At 43.4% G+C, this 14,705-nt stretch overlaps 1 protein-coding gene across 3 annotated transcripts in view; it reads left to right on the forward strand.

Moving 5' to 3' along the window:
* The window catches only part of INTU (inturned planar cell polarity protein), a gene marked incomplete at both ends in the record, with an annotated part of 73,077 nt that overhangs the window by 21,862 nt on the left and 36,510 nt on the right, over positions 1 to 14,705 (forward strand). For all 3 annotated transcript variants that reach the window (XM_080929651.1, XM_080929649.1, XM_080929650.1), the window contains 2 exons: positions 1,578 to 2,125; positions 12,391 to 12,476. In XM_080929651.1, coding sequence (XP_080785777.1) covers positions 1,578 to 2,125; positions 12,391 to 12,476 — 634 coding nt within the window. The remainder of the gene's footprint in view (positions 1 to 1,577; positions 2,126 to 12,390; positions 12,477 to 14,705) is intronic.

Consider the following 14,705-nt stretch of genomic DNA (forward strand, 5'->3'; position numbering starts at 1 on the left):
AGATGCTAATAAACACTTAAGAAAGCAGAGAAAACTTTTCTCTTTAATCGATTATCTTTACGGATTATCATTTAAAATGTAAATACATCCAATAGAAAACAAATCATATGGCCTCTCTCAACCTTCGGCTCATGACCCTTTTATAGGGGTCACCTAAAAGACCATTGAAAACACAGATGTTTACATTATAATTCATAACAGTAGCAAAATTATAGTTATGAAGTAACAATGAAAATAATTTTATGGTTGAGGCAGGGGTTCAACTGTATTAAAACATTAAAACACGAGGAACTGCATTAAAAGGTCCAGGTATCAGGAAAGTTGAGAACCACTGGATTACACCCTTTCTCTCCGGAGTGGTCATCTTAAGGCTCTCCCCACATGGTGGCTTTACAAGGAGACAAGTGTCACTTTGTAGAACGGCAGCTCAGAAGGCAGACTGTAGTAACTCCAACAGGAGTATGGTCAGCCATTGCAGTGTGGATGTTAGCGCTCTTTTATGCTGTTTCAATCGTTTTAATGGAAATAATTTGGGTTTTTAATAGCCAGCTTCCCATCTGTCCTCTTTTATAGCCACAGGATGAGTTATGTAACGTGTTGGCTTTACTTTTCTTACTATTACTGCTAATGAGGAGTTGTGCAGAAATTATGGGTTACAGCTAGGCCCATTATGAACTATGATTATAGCTAGTTTGGTTTAGCCATAGTTGCAGTTTATGGAAAGATGACTGCTGCTTTTCTGAAAATTGTTATCTGGACAAAGTGGGTGACACTTAGCCTCCTTGTAGCCTGAGTACTCACCATGCAAATAGGATGTTTTCCACACAACGCTACCGTGCATGCCAGCACATTTTCAATGTCTAATGGGAATTCTGAGATATCCAAAGTAAGCTATAACTGCACATGGGATGGCTTTGTGGTAAGAGGGGTGGGGGATGTGCATGCTTGTGAATGTGAGTATGCCCAAGGAAGGCTATTGGTCTTTATTGCACGGTATCTTATTTTGTGAGTCAGAGTCTTCCACTGAAACTAGAGCTCACCCTTTGAGCCAGACATGTGCTACCATGTTGCCATATGAGGCATTTTTCTAGGAAGACACACACTTATATCTCTACTTACCCCAGAAGGTGAACCCATGGTAGACTGAGTAGCAGCGTATAATCTGGTGAATCAGTGAGGCTTTGTTGGGGTCACTAATGGGGGGTTAGGAAGGGGTTAATTATCACTCTGTACCCTGGAATTCACTGTGTAGCTCAGGCTGGTCTTGAATTCATGGTAGTCCTCCTGCCTTAGTTTCCCAAGTATGAGCCTGAATTAGGGTTTTTTTTTTTTTTGTTTTTGTTTTTTTTTGTTTTTTCTTTTTTAAATACAGCTCCATACATTATTTTTTTAAAAAAAAGACTACCCCTTCATTGGTTTCTTTGGTATCACTCTGCCTGTTTGCCCCTCTCCCCATTCTTTAAAACTCTATACCCCCACTTCACTGTCAGCTGTCAAGGCTGCTGCCCCTCCTACACAGAAAGGTGAAGCTGTCTTTCTTTCAGTACACGACCATTCAGGTGGCCCTCTCTCCACAGTGATCTGGAGCCGGAGTGGCTGGGCAGTGTGCAGAGGAACGGAGAACTGTTCTACCTGGAGCTGAGTGAGGATGAGGAGGAGAGCCTCCTTCCGGAGACCCCAACCGTGAACCACGGGAACCACGTCAGGTTCAGTGAGAAGGAGGTCATCATCGAAGAGGACGACTCCAGAGAAAGAAAGAAGTATGAGCCCAAGCTCAGGCGCTTCACCAAGATCTTGAAAAGCAAAAGCCTTTTGCCTAAGCGTCACCGCAAAAAGAACACCAGTAACAGTGGGCCTGTGTCCATTCTGAAGCATCAGTCCACCCAGAAGACCGGAGTCACTGTTCAGCAGCGGTACAAGGATGTGACTGTCTATATCAATCCCAAAAAACTAACGGCCATCAAAGCCAGGGAGCAGGTCAGACTCCTGGAAGTACTGGTGGGGATCGTCCATCAGACCAAGTGGAGCTGGAGAAGAGGTGGGAAGCAGCCAGACGGAGAGAGGCTCGTGGTGCATGGCCTGTTGCCAGGAGGCTCTGCTATGAAGAGCGGTCAGGTACTGGTCGGTAAGTGCTAAAGCCAGCTCTGGTCCTTGTTTGCAGAGACACATGGTCGAGGGCAGAGCCTGTGAGCCAGGGGGTAGAAGACAGAATTTTCAGTCTCTAGGTAAAGTCAGTACTATGGTGTCCCACACGCCCAGGTCTTAGAAGAACTGCTTCCGGGTAACAAAGACACATGCCGATAGTTCAGACTGGCACGCAGCCTAAGCTGACCTTCAAGTTCTGAATAATATAATCTTATTTCATCTTGGTTATGTTTGCTACAAGAAGAAAGTAAGTTGATTATACAGTGATCATTTAGGATATAACAGCTGTATCCAATAAAATGATACAAAATATGTAATTTATGAATAAAAATACTTTTAAATTGTATGTTTGTACTTGAGGACACCACGTTCTTGGAGTGGCTGTAGACTGTTTCAGTTGACCCTCCCAAGGACAGTGCTTTTATACATAAAATTCCTTTGTAAAGGCACTTGTCTAAAATATCCCACCAGTTTTGAGCAGAAAAATACAAGTTATTCTGACCATATTGAGTATTTTCTTTTTTATTTTCTTCACTTTCAATTGGATTTATTAGTATTTGTCTGAACTCAGTTTTTTTTATTGAAGGACTTTATTTTGAAAAAACAAAGATAAATGTACAAATTTTAAGCATTTTTGCATAAAAGTATATGAATACATTTTTGTCATTGCTTGGCTTTTTTTTTATATAAGGTTTGATAGTGTACATTAAGATCTTACTAGTTATAATGAGTATAAAGTACATATAAAACAGGATGTAACCTGGAATTAGTCAAGGTTTTCTTGGTGTGTAAGAAGTAAACATAATGGTTTTTTTTCTTGAACTTCACACAGTCTGTGAGTTGTTTCTGGGGTGTTCAGAGCTTTCTAAGGTTAGTATCCAATTGTCAGTGAGAGTATTTTCACATTGCTGATTTTAAGCCATGTTATGAGCTAGTTATCCACTTTATTAATCAAATGTGAAAATATATTCTTTACAGTTATTTATTTATTTGTGCCTGAGCACATGCTCCTGGACATGTGTAGAGGTCAGGGGGCAGGGGACAGCCTGTTAGGACATGTGTGGAGGTCAGGGGACAGCCTGTTAGAGTGGGTTCTAGGCATAGGCCTCAAGGCACCAGGCTTGTTGGCGAGTGCGATTTACCCACCGAGCATCTCTGAACACATTCTTCACAAAACTTCAAACTTGCAATCATCCTAAAAGGTGCCAGTCTTCTCAGTGGACCCCATTTAAGGCAGGAATTTTAGAAACATTTTAAAGTGTGTCTGACCTGAAGTCTAAATTTCATCGTTTGTTCATTGATTCAGAACATATCTGAGCACGTGCTCAATGCCAGGCATGCCCATGATGATATAACAATTTATGTAAGGAGCTCATGTAATAGTGGAAGAAGTACATCAGAAATGGGCAGTGTCATAGCATGACAGATGCCATGACAGAACATAACACAGGTAATTCCCAGGAGACAGTCTGAAGGGTATCTGTCAGAGCATGGGTTCCAAAATGCATCTCCACATTGTTGACAAGGGAGATTTGGTCTAGCTAAAGCAGCAGGCATCTGACCCAGTGGGAGACCCTGTTTCAGGGCAGGAAGGCACAGGGTGATGAAGGAAGACAGCCAGCACCTTGTTCTGGCCTCTGCATATACACAGGAACAACACCCACACATTCATGCATGTGACACACACATATGCACACGCACACACATAGACATTCACACTTACACTTCTCACGGGAAAAAGGGTAGATCACTGAATCTGGGGAAAGGATTTACCTTCCAGTGTTTCCTTTGTCTGCACTGGCGTTCATCCTAGCTGATGCAGCTCCAGGAGCTTGCAGTGTATGAAAGCCTCTTTGCTTGCAGTTACTGGCTGCTCGTGAAGTGCATGGCAGTATATAAAGACACTCGGGAAACAATAGTGCCATTCCATCATCATTGCTGTTCCTGCCAGACGTGTGGTCTGGATGCAAGTGCATGTGGAATGGCTTCCCACATACTCAAGGGAGAGCTGAGGATGGGAACATTTAATGCGGAATGCTCGTGTTGGTATATACAGAATAGAGGAGTGTCAGAAAGAGCAGCCCCATGCAGAGACAGTACATGAACTCCAAGCATTGTGCCCTAGAATAAGCTGCTATTCATCATGATTCAAAACCTTCATATATCTGTGTGATCAAGAGAGGGGCGGCTGCCAAGCTATTGTGCATAATCTGTCCATGTACTAAGTATATTTCTTTACATGCCAGATAATTCTTTTTAGCTTTGGGGGTGTTTTGTTTTTAAAACTTTAGATATTTTTTTCTCTACTATTTTAAAGTGTTAACAGTGTTTTGCATGACTTATTGGATTGGTGTGTGTGTGTGTGTGTGTGTGTGTGTGTGTGTGTTCCCCCTATATACGCTTATCCGTCATCTCTAATACTGGAAGTATAAATTATATAAAACCTTTTACAAAGTTTCAATTCATTTAATTTATTGACTAGTTTTCAGATTAGACTCCAGGGGAATGAATTATTACTGAGTTAGCTTGGCATTCAAACTGTGGGGTTCCTCACATATGTACCCAAGTGCTGGCCTTGATCTCCTGACTCCTGCCTCTACATCCCCAAAACTAGGACTACAGGCACGTGCCATAAAACCTGACTCAAATTTTCCTTAACAAATAAAAGGCTTTGTCCTATGGCTGCATTTGATGACTTGAGATTTCTCGAGGTCTCAGCTCTGTCAGTAAGACTGTTGGTCTCAGTATATCAGAACAACCACAATTAGTACACTGCACAGCTGTTGACTATAGTGACAAAACTGTAAGCGTCTCTCTGTGCGTGTGGCTTGCCTGCTCACAGCTATTAGAACTGTGCCTGCTGTTAACAGAACAGTCAGACCAGTGATGCGTATCCTTTTACAACAACAGAGCCCATCCCACATTGTCTTTGCCACTCTTGGGGGTGGTGCCAGTTTTGCTGTTCCCATACATTTCTGTTTCTGAGTATTTCCTTAAAGTTTGGCAGTCAGCTGGAAGAGCAAATGGAGTTTACTCTCTTACATACATGGTGGAGGCTGCCTAGTACTCTGGGGAGCTTCTTTCTTCAGTGTTATTTGTTTTGGGTCATCTTGACTGGATTTTTTTTTTTCCTGGAGACTAAACATGAGTCTGTTGGGCCATGGCTACTTGAAGGGTGTATTAGTCAGGGTTCTCTAGAGTCACAGAACTTGAAATGAATCTCTGTATATAGTATGTAAAGGGGGAATTTTTTTTAAATGACTTACAGGCTGAAGTCCAGCTAATCCAACAATGGCTGTGAATGGAAAAGCCAAGACTCCAGTAGTCGCTCAGCCCCACAAGGCTGAGTATCTCATGCTGGAATCCTGCAGAAGTAGCAGAAGTCGGCTCCAATGTTAGTGCTAGCAAGGAGAGGCGAGCAGGCAGAGAGCGAAAGCTTCCCTCATCTATGTCCTTACTCAGACTACCAGCAGAAGTTGTGGCCCACATTAAAGGTGTGTCTTCCCACCTCAAGATCTGGATTAAAAATATGTAACTTCAAAAGGCCATGCCATCCTTCTGTCAGGCTTGCTGCCTCAGGATAGTACGGAACATGGTAACACCAGTGGATTCCATGATTGTGGGCCCACTACTGCACTTCTTTGGCTGTGAAGTGAGTTTCTTAGTTAGAAGCAGTACTGCATGGAATATCGTGTGATGGATAACATGTGCTGTATCTACAGATGGGGATTTTAGCAGAAGCAGGAAAGGCAAATCCATAACCAGAATAATCTGTTCCAGGAAAATAAAGATTTGTTCCTTCTATGGAGGAAGTGATCCAATATAGTCAACCTGCCACCAGGTCACTGGCTGATGATCACCCTGGGGAATGGTGCCATATCTGGGTCTCAGTGTTGGTCTCTGCTGTTGGCAGATTTGGCATTTGGCAGCAGCTGTAGCCAAGTCAGCCTTGCGGAATGGAAGTACATGCTGTTGAACCCATGCTCAACCCTCATCTCTGCCATCATGGCTACTTTGTTCATGTGCCCATTGAGCAATGACAGGGATGGCTGTGGAAAGAGGCTGACTGTCCACAGAACAGGTCATCTTTTCCACTTGATTATTGATGTCACTTTTTTGATGAGCATTTGCATGGGATACAAGTATCTTCACATCCTTTGTGCATTTGGAGAGATAGATCCACCCTTCTCCCCAGATGTCGTTTTCACCAATTTTCTAATTATTATCTTTCCAAGTCCCCGACCATCCAGCCAATCGATTGGCTACAGCCCAGGAATCAGTGAAAAGTTGCACATCTGGCCATTTCTCCATCCAAGCAAACTGCAATACTCTGTGTACTGCCTGCCTGAAGTTTTGTCCACTATGAAATTTCCCATTGCCATTGTGTTTCAGGATTGTTTCCAAAAGGGGTGAGGATGTGGCAGCTGTGTACTTCTGCCTGCATAGAGTATAGAAATATCAGTAAAGCAGGCCCTTGTCTTCCCTTCCTCAGTCAGATGATCATAAGGAACACCCCCATGAGGGTGTAGGTACACACTTGGCAGCAGAAGGCACTGTAACTGTAATAGGAGTAGAAACTATAGGCATTTGAGGAACTTTCAGGACCTGCTCCTGATCGAGTATACACCACTTCCCTCTAAAACTTCATAAGCTAGGTCTCTATCTTCTGCACTGCTCTCGACAGTTTTATCTCCCAAGCTCCTAAATGACATCCCACTGAGATCATGACACTCAATGGTTCTTCTAGCCCAAAGTTCCAAAGCTCTTTCATAATCCTTCCAAAACCATGGTCAGGTCTGTCATAGCAATACCCCATGACACAAGTACCAGCTTGTCTTAGTCAGGCTCTCTAGTTACTTCAGTGAAACACCATGACCAAAAGCAAACTGGGAAGGCAAGGGTTTGTTCAGCTTACAATTTCACATTGTCATCCATCATTGAAGACAGTCAAACAGGGCTGGAACCCGGAAGCAGGAGCTGATACAGAAGCCATGGAGGGATGCTGCCTTCTGTCATATGTCACTATGGTTTGTTCACCTGCTGTCTCTTATAGAATCCAGGACCACCAGCCCAGGAATGGCACCACCCACCATGGGCTGAGCCCTCCCCCATTGATCACTGAGGTGGATCTCATGGAGGCATTTCGTCAACTGAGGCTCCTTCCTCTGTGATGTCTCTAGCTTGTTTCAAGCTGACACAAAACCAGCTTGTACAAAAAGGATGACACACTTGGAGTGGGTAGCACTGATGCTGTGCTTCATGGACTTGTCGGTGCTGGAGAACTCACCCAGGTAGTGGTCCATCATCTCTAGCTTGAGTTTTCACCTGAATGAAGGCCTTGCTGGTGTACACACCCACCATACTGCCTGCCATCCTGAGCAGGATGTTGAAGTCTTTCAGTGGGTCTTCACCACTTTGGGCTCCTTCATCAGTGGTGCCCCCTTCTTGGCCCTTCTCAGGTATTTGAGTAGTGAGTGATGCTTCCAATACAAGGTGGTGCTGTACAACTGTACCAGCTGCACATAGGACGTGTTTTCTGTTCCACTTCCACCACCTCGATGGCTGCCGGGCCAAGGGTAGATAACTGGATTTTTCTTTTAAGTTTAAGAAGGAAGAAGAAAATCATACATTATCTAAATAACTATAATGCTTATGTAGTCATTGACTTTTTTTGTTTGTTATTTGTTTTTTGAGAAAATATTTCACTATATAGTCCACAGGCTGGTCTCAAGCTTTTGATCCTCTTGCTTCTGGAACTATATACACCATCAATTCCAGCTCATATATTACTTCTGCAGCCTGCCCATCTGCAGATTATTACTGATAATGAATGAAGATTTTCATCCCATGCTACTTTGTATGTCCTCAACTATAGATTTATTTTTATGATGTGTGATTTTTCTGTTTTCCTTTAAAATGTTTGAAGGTGTGTGCTCACTTTTCAGAACTGTTTTTGAGGTATGACATCCATTCACAAGTATACATTGGTCATTTTGATGTGTGTGTTGTCCTGTTTAACAGCCTTCTTGGATCAACAGTCAACATTTTCAGTACCCAGAAGGCTCTAGTGCATGCCCATGATCAGGCAGCAAGAAGCCTTGAGCCTTCTTCAAACAGAATTGCTTTAGCTTATTCTTCAGCGTTGTATGAATGGGAGTAAGTGTGTGTAGGGAGGGGGTAGGTAGGAGACTTAGTGACTAAGCTCCTGCTGCATGAGTTCCTGTGTTCACAAGCACCCACGTACAGCCAGATGCAACCGTGTGTATGGGCAATCTTAGTGCTTGTATGCGAGGATGGGGCACGGTGAGACAGGAAATCCTGGAAGCTGAACAAGAGGCCCTGTCTCAGTAAAGCGTGAGGCTAAGACCAATACCCAAGTTCTGTCTTGTAACTACATATGCACACTGTGCCTTGTATGCTACCACCCCCACATGCACAAAGATGTCATTTTTAAAAAGAGAGAAAAGGGAAGTTCCACAAGGCCACGATATAGACTTCTCTTGTGTTGTTTGTTCTGTTTAGTTCTGGGGTTTTCTTGAGACAGTTCTCACTGCGTAGCTCAAGCTAACCTAGAATTCACTCTACAGCACAGGCTGATCTCAAACCTACAGTCCCCCCTGCCCCAGCCCTCAAGTGCTGTGATTACAGGCATAGCCACCGTGCTTGGCTATTAGTCTATTTTATATTGACTGTTTTTTCACTCCATTGTTGTTGAACTTTTTATACAAGTAAAATATGAATATTTTTTTTTAATTTTTTAAAAGGTGGTTTGGTTTATTTTTTATGAACACCTAATGTATTGTTCTCTATGCATTTCCACTTCCTTTTCGGAATACATTTTCATTTCCTCACTTGTGTTCCTTGGAGCCTCCTGACTTACTCACGGACGGCCTGCCACATTCTGTCTCCCAGAGCGCTCCTTCTCATGCCTTTCTGCTCTCAGAAGGCTGGAACCCAGAGTTTGTTGGAAAGGACAGAACTTCAGAGCTTCCTCTCTGGGAAGCCGCAGGGGCAGTTATTTTCTTCTGCAGAAGTGAACAGAGGTGTTAACAGCACCTACTTGGGGGCAAATTGTTCATCACCAATAGACCCGGGTTTTAGTGTTTTGATTCCCACTCAAGACTCAGATCTGCTGTGTGGGTTACCTCGGTAGATGGAGACAGCACCGAGAGAGAGAGAGAGAGAGAGAGAGAGAGAGAGAGAGAGAGAGAGAGAGAGAGAGAGAGAGAGAGAGAGAGAGAGAGAGAGAGAGGAAATTATTTATTTACTCCATTCAAAATATAATTTAGATATAAGTATCACTCTGTAGCAGTGTATAATTTAACGCAATCAGTTCATTTTGGGACATTTATCTTAAAAAGCCATCCAGAACAGATAGGCAGATTAGAGCTGGCGGGTCACATCAGGCTTCCTACCTGTGTTTATATAGCCTGTCTAAAAGGCTTAAATAATTTATAGCATAGGAAAAGTATTTAGAACCCAAATAAAATATTATTGTACACAGCCCCCACCTGTCTGCGGTCTGGCTCAGTTCATGATGGATCTGGTGGGGAGAGTTGAGCAGTTGAACACAGAGCAGTTATCCACCAAAGCACGAAATGTTTTCATGTGGTCCTCGAAAGAGTTTACTAAACACAAACAGATCAAAATAGGAAATAAAGGGGAGGCTAGTTGGGGGTACGAACACCTGAGTTTAAATATCCAGTATCCATGTGTATGAGTGTGTGTGTGTGTGTGTGTGTGTGTGTGTGTGTGTGTGTGTGTCCAGGAGTGATTCCACATATGCTTGTAACCCCATTGGTATGGGACAGAGACAGGATGATTTAAGGGGTTTGCTGGCTCCAGGTTTAGGAAAATCTGTCACAAAGGACTATGGCAGAGAGAGATAGAGCAGGGCATCTGATTTCTTCCCGTCCTCTTGTTCACATGGGTACACAGACCAGCATACATGTGTGCACATAGCACACACACAAATGGAGGAAGAAAACTATGAGTGTAAAAATGTTTATCGAGACATTTACAATTAGTGTCTTAAATATTTAAAGCATAACAATGTCAAACAAGTGTATGGATATTTACATTAGAAGTTATGTCATTTGACCAATAAAATTTCAATTCTTATAAACTATTTGCCAGCACAAACATTACTGCTACCTGAGAGGCTTAAAAGAATAAAAATGGTTTGTTCTGTACTGTGGTGAACATAGTAAAGACTAGACTTAGTGTTCAGAAGTAGTCCCAGCTGTAGTGCTGGGCGGTTTCTGGGCATTTTTGCAGTACTTTCTAACCTACTGCAGAGTAAAGTTGTGCACTGGTAGGCCACAGATTTCATGCAAGCATCTTCTCAGCTTTCCACAGTGGAGGCTTTCTTTTTACCATTTTACTTTTCATAAAGACTGTGTGTGTCCTTGTCACTGTACAGTAACCAAACTTGATCTGTGCTCAAGACAGTTTCTATGACATTGAAGCTGGTCACTGTAGAGATAAACAGCAGAATGTGGACCCAGTGCCTTGGTTGGTAAGATATGCAGAATCCTGAGTGACCTGTGGAGAAGCCTGTGCCTGTTGTGTTTATCCATATGCATGCCTACTACTCCCCCTCAGAGTGTAGAGTTGGTCTTCTTTAAACCTTTTCTTGATTCTTTACTGCAGTGGTTCAGAACAAGACTTGACTTATATAGTTTGAAATTATGAGAAAGTACCCTAGACATATTCGCATTAACACAGCTCACCAAGGTTTTGATAATACTTTTAAATTATGTTCTTGTAAACCGAAAGTCCCAGGAAAAAAAAAAACTAAACCCTTGGCTGAAGAGTCTACAAGAATGAATGCTGAGTGATGTTGGGACTTCATGATTGAGTAGATTTTGGGTGTTGCAGATACAGCCTGTCTCAGTTAGGGTTTTATTGCTGTGAAGAGACACCATGACCAAAGCAACTTAATATAAAGGAAAACATGTAATTGGGTCTGGCTTAAGTTTCAGAGGTTCAGTCCATTATCATCATGGTGGGAAGCGTGGCAGCATCCACGCAGACATGGTGCTGGAAAAGGAGCTGAGAATTCTATATCTTGATGCAAAAGCAGCCAGCAGGAGGGTCTTTTTCACACATAGGAGCTCAAAGCTACCCCCACAGTAACTTACTTCCTACAACAAGGCCACACCTACTCTAACAACTCTAACCTCTTAGTGGTGTCATTACCTGTGGGCCAAGCATCAAACACATGAGACTATGGGTGTCATTCCTATTCAAAGGACTGCACAGACCCAATTTATCTTGGACTGTCATTAGCCCTGGTCATCGCCCACCTGTGTCTGTCTTTCAGGCTCATATAACTTTCCACTTACAGCCTTTCGACAGTCAGGTAAGACTTTTTGAAGTATATTCTTACCAAAGCATCAGCTTCCACCAATCCCACAGTTCAGACTATTTCCAGAGAACATCTGATACTTACAGAAGCGTCCCATTGTGTGCTAGCCCACCTACCTGGGATCCTCGGCAGTAAATTTGGTAACTGCTGATTTATAAATTACTTTTATTCTGGGTCATGGAACCACTTCCACAGCAGAACGTGTGGGGCTCCCTGAGTCTCTGTTCCCTGGGCTACAATAACTCAAGAATAAATTGACTCTTACTCTCTTTTTGGTGAAAGCTGAGTTTTGAATCAGTAGTTTGAAAGTAAAATTTCATCTTAATATTGATCTTGATTTTGAAATGGGATAAATACAAGCACTTGGAGAACAGTCACGGGAAAGAAGATTTGATTGACACGTGATGGCCATGTTGATCCTGTCAGGAGCTGTTTTGTGGACAACAGGGAGTTTGGGCAGCAAATATCACAGTGCATCAAGATGTACCACATGGACTTAATTAAAATTTCAGTGGATTTTTTTTAAATTATGGGTCTGGGTGGTTAGATTTAATTTTGTTAAGTTCAATACTTAACAAAATTTCCATTTGTCCTTTGGGCCTCACATAACTTACCCAGTTACACCAAGACTAGAAATATTCATAAAGTGTTCATGCTTTGCAGTGAGTTCTGGCACAATGTTGGGTAGCATAATAGATGAGTTGGGAGATTGGTTTTGTCACTAATGTGCAGTATAACCTGGGATAAGTCCCGAATGCTCCACATTTTCCACTGTACCCTTAAGGAAGTCTAGATAGCTATTTTCTCATGTTGCAATTCTGGGGCGTTTTGGTTTGGAATATTCACACAGTCGTCTTCTGTTTTTCTGTTTTTAGGCGATGTCCTTGTTGCTGTGAATGATGTAGATGTGACTTCTGAAAACATAGAAAGAGTTCTGTCCTGCATCCCTGGGCCAATGCAGGTGTGGACATCCCTTCCTATACTGTGTACAGTGTTCCTTAAAGTGCATGTGTTCTGTGCTGTTTCCTCTGTAAGATGCTGATGTTTTCATCCCGTGGAATCAGTGAGGGCCACTCATACTTGAGCAGTGAGGGCAGCTTCTCCTCTTGCTAACACTTACCTTTGGGACATTGTTCTAAAAGTAGAGGAATAGTTACAAATAAAAGTCATCCTAAGTAAAGGAAGCAGCAGCAATAATGGAAGTAAACATGATTGTGAGTTTATGTTTGCCAGTGACAGCACAGCTCTGAGAAGAATCCACTAAAAGCTGTGGGCCAAGTGTCACCGTGGTGTGTGCCTTTAATCCCAGCTCTCCCAAGGCATAGGCAGGTATGTGAGTTAGAGGCCAGCCTGGTCTACATAGCAAGTTCCAGGACAGCCAGGACTATCTAGAAACCCTGTGTCAAAAAAAAAAAAAGTAAGTAAATAAATAAATAAGCTTTAAGTTTATCTCTTAACTTATAGAAAAGTACTTAGACGCTCTGTAGCTGTCCTAGAACTCACAGAGATCCTGCCTGCCTCTCAAATCCTAAGATTAAGTGTTGGTGCCACCATGCCTAGCTAGAAGTGGTTTTTTTTTTTGTTGTTGTTGTTTTGTTTTTTTGTTGTTTCTTAATATGGCTTGGGTTGTTTCAAACCTGTCTTAGTTAGGGTTTTCATTACTGTGAAGAGCCACCATGACCAGGGCAACCCTTATAAAGAAAAATGTTTAAATGAGGCTGGCTTACAAGGCCAGAGGTCTAGATTACCATCATGGCAGAAATCATGACAACGGGCAGGCAGACCTAGAGCTCTGCATGTTGATCCACAGGCAGCAGAAGGGGACGGTGTGCCACATGTGCCATACTGGGCAGAGCTTGAGCACAAGAGACCTCAAAGCCCATCCCCACAGTGACACTTCCTCCAACAAGGCCACACCTACTCAACCAAGGCCACACCTTCTAACGGTGCCACTCCCCGTGGGCCAGACATTCAAACATACAAGTCTCAGGGGGCCATGCCTATCCAAACCACGACAAAACCTAACCGTAGTACTTCCCCTTGGGCCTTGTACAGCAGGCGCTTATGGCAGGCAGGAGAGCGGAAGGAGCTTGCGCTCTCCTGTGGCTGTAGCTCAGCTGACTATGTGCACTGATCCCACTCTTCTTAAGCGTTTTACCTCTGACATGGTGCCTGAGGAAAGCAACTTTGAAGGTGGAAAGGGTCACTTTGGTTTGTGGTGTCAGAGGTTTCCGTCCATGGCCAGTTGGCTCCGTGTTTAGTTGAGGAAGACACTGGGGAGAGGCCGCTGTGAGGCAGCAGAGCCTTATTGTTATTGGTGGCTAAGAACAACCGCTTACTTCCTTATAGCCAAGATGCAAAGAGAAATAGCAAGATTCTAGGTCCAAATGTCTTCCTCAGGAGCATTCCTCCAATGACCCCATTTCTCCCCAAGCTCTTAAAAGTTCCACTCTGCCCCACCCCTCATGGTGTTGCATGCTGGCAACCAAGTCTTCATCATATGTGCACTTGACAGGCATTTAAGACCCAATACATAGCATTATGTCCTGTATTCACAGGCGTGCGCCTGTATTACAGTGAAAGTGCATTGAGTTTATCCATAAGAATTTCCAAAGCTGTACCAGTTCCTCATTGCTCAAAAGCAAGAGTCCACAGACTCCTCAAGACCTAATGAAACTCAGTTGTGAACATCCATCCAAAGGAGAATAAACTGCATATTTCCCAGTTGATGCCATAAGCATTCTCATTACGTAGGAAGAACGCATGAGGAAGAGCCAAACCTCAGCAAGACTCAAGCCAGGCAGCCTGCTCTGCCACCTGGACTTACAGTGGGATGACGAACTCCAGAAGCTTCGGCAGTCCTGCCCCTGTGGCCGTGCTGGCTGAGCCCACCATGACAACTCCCTTAGACTGGCTCCGCTTCCCGTCTGCAGCTTCCCTGAGCCAGTGCTCCATGCTCCTGGTGAAGGTCTAGGATTTCCATTTCTGCCGCAGGTTCATTCTCATAACTTCCTGCGCATGTCAGGAGCTGCCTACAGAGACTATAGACCTGCTGCACACCGTATGGCCTCCTTCACTTTCCTTTGAAATTTTGGTTGAAGTCTCCAGGGCCCTACAACTTCAGCATTTTGCATGCCTGCAAAACTGTCAAACCACATGGTCTGCCACTGTCAAAATCTTGGTAGCCCTA

Source organism: Micromys minutus (assembly GCF_963924665.1).
Source record: "Micromys minutus genome assembly, chromosome: 15".
Taxonomy (NCBI): Eukaryota; Metazoa; Chordata; class Mammalia; order Rodentia; family Muridae; genus Micromys; species Micromys minutus.